Raw genomic sequence first — 13,905 nt, forward strand, 5'->3', positions numbered from 1 at the left:
ACCGCCGAGAAGAATGGGAGGGAAGAGGAGAACCATGGGTCCGGGGATCTGTCAGGCTGTGTGGGGACGGTGCCCTGAGCTGTCCCTGTACTTGGCTGTTATGTTGACAGAGTGTGAAAAAAAGGATGTAAATTCTCCTTACCCCACAAGTGAAACCCAATTCCCTGATTTGTATATGTACACTTTTTGGCCTTTTCTCATACTTTGTACTAAGTATATACTCAAGATTTGTTTTGTATAGATGAACAAATGAATATCAGAAACATTTTCTTAATACCTTTTTCCTTTTTCTTTTTTAAACAGTTCTCGAGCTCCCTCTGCTGGCTTTTGATTTTTGTTAAGGCTGCGCCCCTTCTGCAGGGTCAGCTGTAGCAAATGCTTCCATAACAGATTAAAACCATTGAACACTGATATGCAAATATCAAGGTAGAGGATTATCTGATATGCAAAATATAAAAAGGACAGTCTAGGTTATATAAAAATTGCGTTATAAATTCTGGGAGGTCTAATGCATTCTCTGTGTTGACTATCACACAATTTGAATCACTTCAAAGAGCTGAATTCTATGTCAGATTCACCGAATCATTCACTTTCTCTCAAGCAGAGCTAACCCAATAACCCAAACTCTGAAAGCACCAACTTTCTAGCTTCTTGATAGTGTAAGTGACACAACACAAACACCATTACTAAATCATTGCTTTCTAAAGCGCATTCAAAGCACCAGAAAAATGATCGAATAAGGATCAACTTCATTTTTTCCCACACTGAAAGAAGAATCGGCATGATTAAATCAAGTGTGTAAACTCTTCAGAAACTTCTATTTATTCAGGAATCTGACTACTTTTCAAAAGAAATTTCATTCACTCTTTAATCTAAGGCTTCCTTAATCCATCTTATTAAACATACTGAGACTCATTCTTCAATCATCAAAATTCTGGGTTCCATTTACCCCTCATACGAGGTTGCACAAAAGCAAAATGAATTGTGCCATTTCCTAACTTTTCAAGCACTGTGCACAAACCAAGTTGACCCTATGAAAAGCACAAGAGACATAAATCAACTCAACATCTTGACGTGTCCCAAGAGGACCACAGGTGAATCAGCCCAAACCCTGCCCACAAGCACATCCTGATAACTGGGCGCTACCTGGAAGCCGGAGAACCAGATGCAGATGCCACAAAGTGAGACTTTCAGTCAGGTCCCGTTAAGCCTCTTTTGGAACGAGGGAAGACCACTGATCCTCTAATTACTACTATTACAATATTCCCCAAAGAAAAATAAAATCTACTGTCTGCATGGCCTGTAAGTGTGACAGACTGATAAATGTCCCAACATAAAAGCAGTTAAAATTGCAAAACAGCTAGAAAGAATTGTTTCCACAAAGGAGAAAAAAAGGAAATCGCTGAAACTGCCAGTTCCACCCCCACGTGTTCAGTTATGCAGCTATTCATACTAATTAACGGAATATAGGTGGTTGTGACTGTCCCAAAGTTCTGCTGCCACCAAATAGAGAGCCCCAAAGGGATCAGAATAAGACATCATAGTGGGTGAAGGTAAGTACCTCTCTATAGTTTCGGTTATTAAAACAATTTTGGTGGGTTGAATAATCATATAGACAAGCAACAAAACCAAGAAATGTTAACTTAAATGAAAACAAAATTAGCTATCATCTTATAGTAAAGAACGTGTGGCCAGAAGGTCAACATTGAAATTGCCTGTGTATTATGCACATGCGGATGTACGCCTACTACATCTGTATTTAGCAAAAGGTTAGCAAGATATGCTAACACCAGAATTCAAACTGGAGCACACATTTAATTCTCTCGTGTGCCAGTCAGTGGCAGATATACAATCTCAGACTGGGGACTGACGTGCATCACTCTGGGCCCAGACTCTTGATAGGACAGTTACACGGGACCATGGCTCACTTTTCTGATAAAGAAGAAATGGCTTCAGATGAGGGAGGAGCTTGCGACTGTGGTTTTCAGATGAAACAGATCAGCAGATCGTCCTCAAAGTCACCATAGTGCTAGGTCCCTGCACCCTTTGTTCTGTAAAACCAGTAGCGAGGATGGCAGAGGCAGAGAAGCACAGACCAAGCACGGCCTGCTTCACTCCACGCTAAGTCAGGGTCTCTCAAACCTCAGCATCACTGATGTTTTGGGTCAGATGGTTCTCTGTGGCGGCTGTCTTTTCCATTGTAGGACAGTTAGCAGCATCCATCCACTGGATGCTGGTGGCACGACCCCAGCTGTGACAACCACAGATGTCTCCCGACATTGCCAAGTGTTCCCCGGGGGGCAAATCATCCCCAGTTGAGAACCCCTGCTCTAAATCATATTCTGCTTCTGTTGGAACTGTGTATGTAAATATAGGAATCAAGAATCTGAGTCAACTAAAATATAATAATGAATGAGAAAAAAGCTTCCAAGATGAAATTACTAACAGGAAGAGATTTCTTGTGAGAACACATTCTGGACAAAGTAGTTAAAAAAACTTAAACAAAATGGAAAAAAATGGGTTGTGAAAAAAGAAAACTTTTCACCATGCAAAAAGTTCCTTATGGGTGTATATCAGCCAAGTAGAAAGCCAAAGTATTTTAAATACTTTATTAATCATCTCCAGGCAGGAGTATTTTTTGGAAAACCAAATTATGAAGCAGTTAAGGCTCATCAGTAATTTAACTGACTGGTGGCCATCTTCTCCTGTACCATCCTCACTATTTTCCAACTTCAGTATTTACTAGGGAAAAAGAGCTTTCTAAGAAACACAGTCCTTAGTCTTCCCTCATATTCTAGAAATTAAATAATATGATATTTTAGATTCTCATCAGGGGAATGAAGCTGATTTTGCTTTGCTAAACCACAGTATGACATGATTTAGTGCCACTCAAAGCCACAAGTAAGCTATCTCCAGTATTAAATAAATACTAGTCTATAATACCTTCTTTTGGAAAATAAAAAGAACATGGAAATATTTCCCGCTTTAGCAAGAAGATTCAGTTCATCTTAGGATCATTGAAAAATAAGTAGACATAGACCTAATTATTCACCGTAGAGCAAAGTAAATCCTTTTGTTGAGGTGTTCACGCCAAAAATTTCTTCTGGTGCTGTAACATCTTAATAAACCAGAAAGTGCACTGTATATAAGCAACAGGTAGCTAAACTCAATTTTAACTGGCTGAAGGCCAGGAATAACATTTCTTTGTTTTGAAAATTAGCAATTTTTATCTTTTTTTTTTACTCTAAGCTCAATAATCAGTATGAATCTGTATAAACTGATCATTCCTTTAAACATGAATTATTACATGATTTACTAACTCCAAGGAAGTCTAGCCTGCAGAATTTTTCCAGTTTATTCATTTTGGGGGGGAGGCCCAGCAAACATGCTAACATTGGCACACTCAGAACTGTTGCAGAATTTTATGAAGACCTCCTTCCTCTCTGTAGGCTCCCTGTTGAAGGCACACGAGGCAGGCATCGCTGTTTTCCCCTTGTAAAAACTATCGTGCTCAGCTGGGAATGCAAAGACCAGTGGTGTTACAGAAATTCTGCCTGACTATCTAATTGCTACTAAGCGTCTTAACTGCACAGAAACAATTGATATTCGTTGAAAATAAAGGCAAAGTGCAATGGCCAGGTAGGCATGCATGACGTGGGGAAATTAACAAAGGAAGCCAGGCGCAGAGGCAAGCGGGAGCAGCCCAGGGACATGGGGGGGCCACATGAGACAGCATTACAGTACCTGACAGCCTGTGAGAGCAAGAGGTGTAAGATAGACCAGGGAAGAGAGCGCTCACGGTGTGGAGGAGAAGCGGGACGCTTTTAGTGGCGGGCAAAGCCTCAGAGAGGTGGGCACAGCTGCTGATAGACTGGCTTCGCTTAGCTTCCAGGAGAGAGATAAAGCAACAATCATGTCAGAAGAACCGCGGGATCTTTCACTTCCTTTTCATTATTATTAACTTTTCTGGTCTCTCTTTAAATATTCAAAGGAGGTCATTTCAAACTTTAAAGGAAGTTAGCACAAAGCACAGTATTTAATGATAGTCTCTAAATATAGCCAACTTTCAGTCATTCTGATGGCACGGGAGCACAGGCCTTGCACAAATAATCGATCTCATTTTATAATGCTTTGTATGTTGAGCCTTTCCCTTTTTTCTGCTGTGTATCAGATTCACATTTAGCTTGCTTGTTTACTTGGGCAGACATTACAACCAGTTTTCTCTTCCTAATGGGTCCAAACAAAAAGGCCATGGTGAGGGAGGGAAAATCTAACCTAAGATTAAAATGGTTTCATAAATAATCAATAATTCAAAAATTGGTTTACTGAGAGACGACTGTATTCAAAAGCAAATCATTTAGTAAACTGAATAGCCTAAAAGCTTCAGAACACATAAAAGTCAAGTTGAACATTCAAGGATCTGATATTTGGGAAAAAGGTAAAAAATCTCCATGAAACCCATCCTTTTAAATCACATTTCATGCTTACTAAATCCACAATTTCTTAGTACAAAATTTATGGTGTTCTTAAGTTTCTATGTACTGCTAGTCAAAACCATTTGAGAAAATGGATGGACACAGGAAGAGGATAGGCCTCATACATACGAAACCACCATCAGTAAAACCAGTTTTATCCTTCAAACAAAAATATGGAGGTTTACATGCTGTATTATTTTCACGTGATTTTATTTAACATTAACGGAATACAACTACAAACGGTAGTGACACATTTGCAAAAAGCAAAACAACCTTTTTACTTTCCTGTCTTCCCCACTCTCTGACTATCAGAATTCCCAGCTCTATAGAACTGTCTGCAGAACTGATTACAGCGTAATCACAAACGTATAAGATACTATTTAGGTGAAAACGACTTCCGTGTAAACATCAAACTGATTGACTTCAAATTTCTTAAAAGATTTGTCTAACGCTCAATGTCAGGGACATTTCATTTGAGTGTTGCTTTAAAACGTTTTCCTCTTATAATTCAAATAATTGTGCATTTTTCCAAAATTGATCACTAGATATTTTAGAGATAATAAAATATAGATTATTTTGTGTGAAAATTAATTGACTTGCTTTAACCATTCACTTGAGACATGTAAAGTTTTAGCATCATTCATACTCAGGAATGGAGGCTGACTCTGTCATTCTTAAGACTCCCCCTGAGTACATTCTCTGTTAAACTACTTGTCACTCCCCTACTCCACAATTGCTGATTTTATATTTCCCTCTTGCCACCATCGCTGACATTTTCTCAGTCTAAGTGTAGTCTGTGGGGCAAATTAGAATAGAATAATCTTAAAATATTCTCTTACTGGGATTAGGAAAAAAAGTCACTTTCAAATGGGTCTTCCATAATAAACATCTTCATGATAACAGTGCACAAACTAATGTCATGAGCTGCTTCCTCTTCCCTCATTAAAAGGTGGCCTCAACACAACCAAAATCTACCATGAAAATGTTCTGGGCCTTCTTCAAAGACTAAAAATATGTAAAAATAATAGAAGTGAGTAAAAGCTCATGTAGTCTATGTAGATTACATTTATAAAACAGCATGATATAATAAAATATTCAAAAACCACTGTTTTCACAGGCAACAAGAGTCATAATATTTTATAATATTAAAAAATATAAAATAGGAAATACATATATACGTATCCATACATGTATGTGTGTAGAATACATGAAGATAATAGATATGTCCTACTCAATAGCTCTCATCTTCATTATCTTGTAAAGGTTATGCTTCCAAGTGTTTTTAATTGAATGAATCCTACAAAGGCCAGGTTTATGGTGTTGAAGTGACATACTCTACAAGGACCTTTACATGACTTTGTATTGGGTTGGCCAAAAACTTCGTTTGGGTTTTTCTGTAAGATGTTACTTTCTGGCCAACCCAATAAAAGCTCTTAGCTTTGCATGACTTTTCAGGCCCCTGAGAACACTGATAAACAGAACCGCACGGGCATAAAGGCACAGAAGATTTTCTAAAACCTATTGGCGCCTCTACCGTATTGCTGGTCTAGAATACCTCTTGAAAAACAGAGATGCAATCTCTCCTATGGCTGTGTTTTGGGCAAGTAGTGGCATATGGAACATGCAGTATACAATCATTTGCTGCTCGTTAAAATGTGAGAATAGGGCCTCCCTGGTGGCGCAAGTGGTTGAGAGTCCGCCTGCCGATGCAGGGGATACGGGTTCGTGCCCCGGTCTGGGAGGATCCCATATGCCGCGGAGCGGCTGGGCCCGTGAGCCATGGCCGCTGAGCCTGTGCGTCCGGAGCCTGCGCGTCCGGAGCCTGTGCTCCGCGACGGGGGAGGCCACAACAGTGAGAGGCCCGCGTACCGCAAAAAAAAAAAATGTGAGAATAAAGTTTTAAAAAGTGCTTTGAATGAACACTTTTATCACCTCTGCAATTCAGGGGTTGTGAGGACCAGCAGGAAGTCTGGGCGGCTCAGGCATAATGCCACCTTTGTCACAAACTTCTCTTCTGATCCCTTTTAAGGATCCAGTGATGGAGGAAAGGTATTTTAGGAGCTGGGATGAGAAAGGAAATGCGTGAATAAGCCTCCCCCAAAGCTGCCTGCTACCAGAAACTAGGTCTCTCCTCAGGGAGAGGAGGAAGCAAGAAGGAGGGTATAAATAAGGTGACAGTGACAAACAAATACTATGGTAAAAACAAGGAGGAGTTAGGGTTAAGGCGTAATATATTTTCATTAAAACTCCAACAGGATTCTAAGCCGTCTGTAGTAAGCCTTTACTAATAAGCATTGGAAAAAATGTTGAGTGTCCATGAATCTTTGATTTATGACCAGAGGAAACTGGGACCTTCTCTCTGCGGTCAACATGCTGAATATCAATTACAACTGCTTGGTATTATTGATGTGAAAAACTACAGGAATCTGAGAAAAACTCACAGGAATCTGTTTTAAACGTAAGTTACAGCCTCAAAGTCACTGGGAAGGTTCGGGGCTTTATTTGTTCTTATTAAAAACTATATACAAGCTTAATTAAAGAGTTCTCTCTTTTTAAGAGTCAACTGTAGCAACAGTTTGATTAACTGGAGGTTCCCGGTCAAGTTCTTCTTAATTCTAACAGCCTGTAAGGTCAACATCTACAGGCATGTAAAGCTCCATTTTCCAAAGAAGCAAAAAATGTCAATGTCTCCTTCCAGTCCTGAAAACTAAGCCCTTATTCTCCTTTTCTTTGCTGGAATAAGTTTCCACCCTCTCTTCAGATCAGCATTGTTCAACAATAACAACAATGCAACTGGTTGTGTGATTACTAAGAATGTATTTTCTTCAAGGGTCAAACAAAACATCTATTTTCTCTCTTTTGCACAAATATCTCACTCGATATTAACATCTCAAGTTCTTTTTCACAATGAAGGATTTAGAAATAAATGTCACAAACTGATTCAGAAAGTAGTTAGACAGAAAGTTGAAAAGATACAGAGACATCTCAGTTAATAAAAGCCCTGGTGTTTTAAGTTCTGCGTGGAATTTTAAAACTTTAAAAACATTTGATTCCTATAAATCCATTCCTTTGAGAAATACTAGAAGGTGTGCTTACCGGTTGCTTTCTGGCGGACGATGTTTCTCGCTTTCTCAACTCCTGGCGCCCCGGATGTGGTGGCACTCCTGAATCTCATGGGCTCGGCCACATCGGGGTGGCTCCGCCAGCTCAGAGAAAACGATCTCCCCACGGTGGTTCCTTTCTGAGAATCTGGAACACAGCCTACGAGACAAGAAAAATAATCCAGAGACTGAATTCATTATTATTCCTTTCATAGCCTGTGCTGCTCAGCAAACGTCATACATAGAATGATATATAAGTCAGCAGATTCTCTTGTTGCAGATTAGGTACCAGTTCCTTATACTACTATTTAGGGAGTTATTCATATATCTAAAAATTCCTGTTGCCAAAGTATTTTTCAAGCATCTTCAACAGTCTCATGAAAATTCATATATCTTCACAGTACTCATTCCAATATACAAAAAAACATGAATAAATCTTCCTCAACATAAGCAAATGAAGTTACACCACTGCTCCCAGGATACTCCAAAAACTGCTTCTATAAACCAGTAAATTAGAGATGCTGATTTTAGAACAGTATTCCATCCTGTAGATGCCAACCTCTCCATGAATCCCCGAAAGAAACTTATGCCCATAAACTCTAATTATACTCAAATAAGCAAAGTTAATGAAATTCTACAAACAATACAAAATCCTATTTTAAGCGAAGCTCCAAATAGTAAAATATTGCAGATCTGTGAATCACCTTTTTTCTCCTCTCGTACTGCTCTGGACAAGTATTTTAAGTAAGTAGTCAAGGATCAAAAGAAATACAGAAGAAAAGAGAATGAGGCACTTAGAGGTTTCTGCACGTGTACGATGTGGCTGGTGGTTGCCACCTGTGGCTCGTTGTCACACCCAGATTCTTCTGAGAGTGTACTTTGTTTCCACAAATCTAGTGCTTGTACAGCAAGTATTTCTATAATGGATATTTAAATGTGTTTTTAGAATAAGGCAATATAATAAATAAATCAGAAATATTTGCCATGGTCATTAATAGTTAAATTTGTTCTGTATCTTTCCTGAAAATAGCATTTTTTGAAGTTGTTTACCTTCCTAAGACAAGCCTATCTCTCCCTTTGAATCTGTGTTCGCATAGTGGGAAGGAAGAGAATATTTTGGGGGCTGAAGGGGAGGGTGGATTATAAGAATTCCAGGAGGCAGGGAACATGGTTAGTTTGAGAAAGTCCTTACTTTCTGTCTCAGCCACTCCCCTCCATCCTGAAAGGCGCCCCAGTCAGGTAGACTCTTCTGGACTGAGAGCCACAGTCCAGGGAGCCAAGTTCCTGGCTGGAAGCACCTAGACCCTCCCAGACTCTGGGTTTACACAGAGGCCCTCAGAGCTGCTACGGAGGACACTACAGAGGCCCAGGGCTCCCGGCCCTGATTTCAATCCCAAATCTGCATCTAATATATTTTTTTAGGAAGGGTCTCCTTACAACTTCAACTGGGGAGAAAAAAGGATCTTCTGCTAAAGTATGTGAGAACATTGCATTAGACAGTCTAAATCTAAACTGGGATTAGACAATTCCACTGGAACGCCCCATGCGTCAACTAGTTAGTTTTGGTTTCTCACTGACTTGCTTTTACTAATTGGTGCCCTGGCAAGCCACTCACAGACTGCAATGAAGACATTCTAGGAATCAGTCACATTAACTACATGGCTCTGCAGTGAACTAATCACTAAAATTGGTTCACACTTCCCCGTTATCCACATCCTCTGTCATCCTCTCCCACATTAACTCTGGGCTTCAGCACATGACTTCTGGTTGCAAAACTGAGCAAGCAGAGATCTGAAATGTACCTGAAAATCTGAGTGTGTCCTCCTCTGCTCCTGGAACCCTAAGCCATTAGGTGAACAGCCTGAGCTAGCCTGCTGGGTGATGCAAGGTGTACGGCCCCGTCACCCCTACTGCGCAGCCGACAGCCGGCTAACCCCTAGCAGTGGAGCTGCCGCTCACTGAGCGTGTCACAGCCCGGCTGACTGCGAACGCAGCTGTGAGGCCAGCACAACTGCCAACCCATAAAATCATGATCTGAATAAATGGTGTTATTTGAAGCCGCTATATTTTGGGGTGCTTTGTCACACAGCGAAGCTAACTGACACCATCTACACTAAGACCACTGTCGAGGTTGTAGTCGGCCACAGCAAGTAACGTGCTTTTTGTAAGTCTCTGGAGGAAAAATTCCTCGCAGGTCCCAGGACCAGGACAAGCCAAGCAAGTAGCTTGTTTACACCTTTTGCACTCTGTGATCCTCCCGTGTTACTCTGTGATGATCAGAGTTGAATCTGCGGTGGCCCCCTTCCGCCTCCCCAGCAGCACCGAGGCTCTTCACCGTGCATCCTGGCATTTTATCCATGCACGGAGCTCCACCCCTGTTCATTCCGCCCCAGTGTCCTTATGTATTTTATCCATTGTATTATGTGTATTTGTATGAGTGGCCTCAAAATCTTTACACAATAAGCTGGAGTACAGGGAATTAATCCAAGGACTGCGTCACAGCCTTAAAAACAGTAATGAAGATGGGCTGCAGAGTGTCATCCCCAACAGAGACCAGCACTGAGGTTTCCCGCCTTGATCTGACTCCAGGTCTCACAACAATTTTCACCCAGAAACACAAAAAAGCCAAAATGACTCCATGTGAAACATTCAGAACTTCTCCACCTTCCCAAGGTGGGGCAGCAGAATAGATGATAAAGAGCGGGGCGCCTTGAGTGGGACTTGCCTGGCTTTGATTTCCGGCTTTACCGCTTCTTAGCTGTGTGACCCTGAGTGAGCCAACCCCTGTGGACTCTGTCCTTGAGTTTCTTGGTCTGTGATGTGGGGAGAGTGGCATGGACCTCACAGGCTCCCGTGAGGGTGAAGGCAGAGAAGGTGCACCCGGCCCCCGCCGCTATCACTACTGTGCACAATCCTCCTTCTTCCTTCTTCCCAGCCTGTCCCGTCATCCTCACTAAGGGGACACAGTGCTAGGAGATGCGATCGAACACCACCGTTAAAAGATACTGTCCGTACAGCTGGTTCAGCTGACTATGAAATTCCATGCGTCGACTGCCTGCTGTTTAATACACACTCCTCCCCAGACTCAGATACGCCCGGTGCCACCCAGCCAGGCAGGAAATACCTTTGCCTCGCTGCTTCTTCTCCTTCTGTTCACTTAATTTGTCCAGAGGTAGGTTTGTCATCTCAACTCCGTACACAGTCCTGGCAAGCACCACCGTCAAGGAGTCCATGATGCTGGTCCACTCGTGGATGAGTTCCTCCCAGTCTGTGAGGGAGGACAGCACCCCGAGGAAGTCGTCCCAGAGCTCCCGAGAGATGTACACGCAGAGGTTTGCGCGGATCCAGGCCACTATGAGCGTCTGAAAACAACCAATCAACAGGAGAATTCAATCATCTCCATTTGGAAGAAGTGTACTTTCGACAAAACATTGAAAATCACTATTAGTAAAATGAATTTTAACATAAAAAGTGCTTGGGGATACTGTGTTTAATTTCTCAAAATGCATCTGATCCACTGCAATCAAGATTTGAGCTACTGTGAAATTAGTTATCATTTTGAACAGACACTGATCAAAATGATCCTAGTGTCTGTGGCTGGTCCTGGCGGGACCTGGGGAGCCTATTCGCTCCCTCACTCCCTGCAGGGGCCACTCCGAGGCTTGTCTTCTGCAGGTAAACCTCCACCTCCACCAGCTCCTGCCTGACTGGCAGCAGATGAGCTCAAAGCAGACTTCAGAGCACAGACCCCAGGAAACAATGCCCTGGACCTCTGCCCACCAGGCCTGCATCTGCCTGGCTCCTCCCCGACTGCAGGCCATGCAGGGAGGGGGCCCTGCTCTCCTGTGTGTCCCCCGACCCTGACCCCTGCTCCCGGCCTCCTCCTCAGACTCTGCATTTCTGTTAACCCCACCTCACCTTGACCCCCTGCCCATCCTATTTCCCCAGCTCCTACCTATCAGCATGCAAACATGGTCCAATTCTTCCTTATCTCAAAAAAAACCCACAGAAGTTCCCTTGAGCCCTGATGTCCCTTTCGAGCTGCAGCCCCCTCTTCCCCTTTCAAAGCCAAATTTCTTGAAAGAATGGCCCACACTCGCTCCATCGTCCACACTCACTCCATCCTCTGCCACCCCACCTTCTGCTTAGTTTTGGTCCCCGTTCTCATGGCTCCAGTGACCATCTGCTCACTGTCCACGTTCAACCCAGACCTCTCGAAATGCTGGTTTCCTGACCCTTCTCTCTGCTCACTCGTAGCCCACGTGCCACGTCCTGCAGGCACCTGCCATGCAGCGTAGTTGTGAAAAGAACTGTTTCCTCCACTGAGAGCCCTCCAGGCCCTCCAGGCCCTCCACCTGGCCTCTCCTGCTCCCGGCCTCTGCACATACCCTTTCCTCCCTCTCTTTCCTCATTTTGCTTCTTTAACCTCTGCCCACTCTTCAGGTCACAACTTGGACGTCAGTTCCTCCTGGGTGTCCCTGATGTCACCCATCCCCAACCTCCAGGAAGCAGCCTGCATTTCCCGCATCGGAGTTCGTTTCCCTAAGAGTCCCTCAGTCCCCCTGGTCTCACGGTGCACAGTACTACAGCTGCTCGCAGGGGCAACCCTACAAGACAATTATGCATGTATTCTGGGTATTTCCTTACCTCCAAGGTGCCCAGCTCCTTACCTCTGCCAAAATATTCCGCATCCTTTAAAATTCAACTCAAAATGTATCTCCCGGGACTTCCCTGGTGGTCCAGTGGTAAAGAATTCGCCTTCCAAAGCAGGGGACGAGGGTTCAATCCGTGGTTGGGGAACTAAGCCCGCGCTCCACAACTACTGAGCTCATGCACCTCAACTAGAGAGCCCGCGTGCTGCAAACTACAGAGCCCACGCACCCTGGAGCCTGCACGCCACACTAGAGAAGAGAAAACCCGCACACCACTAGAAAGAAGACTGCACACCACAACAAAAGATCCCGCATGCCTCAACGAAGATCCCGCGTGCCTCAACTAAGACCTGACACAGCCTAAAACTAAAATAAATTAAAAAATAAATCTTAAAAAAAAAACCAAACAACAACCAAAAAACAAAATGTATCTCCCTTGAAAGAAGTGCCAAGTCCATCTCAGATGAGCCCCAGATGCTTTCCTAATCTTAGTAGAGAGAATCTTTATAGCCAAAGTCTGGGTAACCTCCCTGATCTTTTGTCAGAGCTAAATGCCAGGTAAGGTGCCAACTCGCCAATGTCTCTGCCCAACCCAGATGCAAATAGGCTCCCACTGCTGTCAGGAGTTGTACTGTGCATGGGATGGGGGTGAATTTGCTTTTTAATTTAGATGAGATTAGGCAGGTTCAGGGTGGTATGGTCGTAGACTGCTTTTTAATTAAAAGAGAAATTTTTCTAATATAGACCTAGGAAAACTTTGAGAAAAAGAAAGGAGTCTGTACCTAGACAAGCCATCTCTGACCACCTGAAAAATCATATATAAAGTGACCCTCATGACAATGTACCTGTTCTCTGTTTCAATTCATGTTAACTACACTTTTTTTTTTTTTTTTTTTTTGCGGTACGCGGGCCTCTCACTGTTGTGGCCTCTCCCGTTGCGGAGCACAGGCTCCGGACACGCAGGCTCAGCGGCCATGGCTCACGGGCCCAGCCGCTCCGCGGCATGTGGGATCTTCCCGAACCGGGGCACGAACCCGTGTCCCCTGCATCGGCAGGCGGACTCTCAACCACTGCGCCACCAGGGAAGCCCGTATGTTAACTACACTTTTTAAAGGGGTAAAAATGTTAAAGTTGAGCTAAAATAGTTGAGTATATTGAAAACAAGGTTCTAAACACTCATATTTAAAATCTGGTTCTAAGATGAATTAATTTTTTAAAAATTAAGGACAATGCAAAAGGAAAAATTAAAATGTTACCATTTATTGTTATTAGTACTTTATTATACATTTTTATTCTGACTAAAATGCCAGCTTCTATTTATTCATTTTTCACACTCCTGTTTTCAAAATGAGTTTCAGGTCATTACCATAAAGTGCATATAAACAATAAAATTAATAAATGGTAGATCAAAAATATAATCTTCCAGGGGCTTCCCTGGTGGCACACTGGTTAAGAATCCTCCTGCCAATGCAGGGGACGCGGGTTCAAGCCCTGGTCCGGGAAGATCCCACGTGCCGTGGAGCAATTAAGCCTGTGCACCACAACTACTGAGCCTGTGCTCTAGAGCCCGTGAGCCACAACTACTGAGCCCACACGCCACAACTACTGAAGCCCACGCACCTAGAGCCCGTGCTCCGCAACAAGAGAAGCCACCGCAATGAGAAGCCCGCGCACGAC

At 43.0% G+C, this 13,905-nt stretch overlaps 1 protein-coding gene across 5 annotated transcripts in view; it reads right to left on the reverse strand.

The window, feature by feature from the left end:
- RALGAPA2 (Ral GTPase activating protein catalytic subunit alpha 2) overlaps positions 1-13,905 on the reverse strand; it is a 285,182-nt gene that overhangs the window by 178,721 nt on the left and 92,556 nt on the right. For all 5 annotated transcript variants that reach the window (XM_060120092.1, XM_060120091.1, XM_060120089.1 and 2 more), the window contains exons 15-16: positions 10,701-10,938; positions 7,572-7,736 (exon numbers count right to left, since the gene is read on the reverse strand). In XM_060120092.1, the coding sequence (XP_059976075.1) occupies positions 7,572-7,736; positions 10,701-10,938 (403 nt within the window). The remainder of the gene's footprint in view (positions 1-7,571; positions 7,737-10,700; positions 10,939-13,905) is intronic.

This window comes from Mesoplodon densirostris, chromosome 16, assembly GCF_025265405.1.
Source record: "Mesoplodon densirostris isolate mMesDen1 chromosome 16, mMesDen1 primary haplotype, whole genome shotgun sequence".
NCBI classification, from domain to species: Eukaryota; Metazoa; Chordata; class Mammalia; order Artiodactyla; family Ziphiidae; genus Mesoplodon; species Mesoplodon densirostris.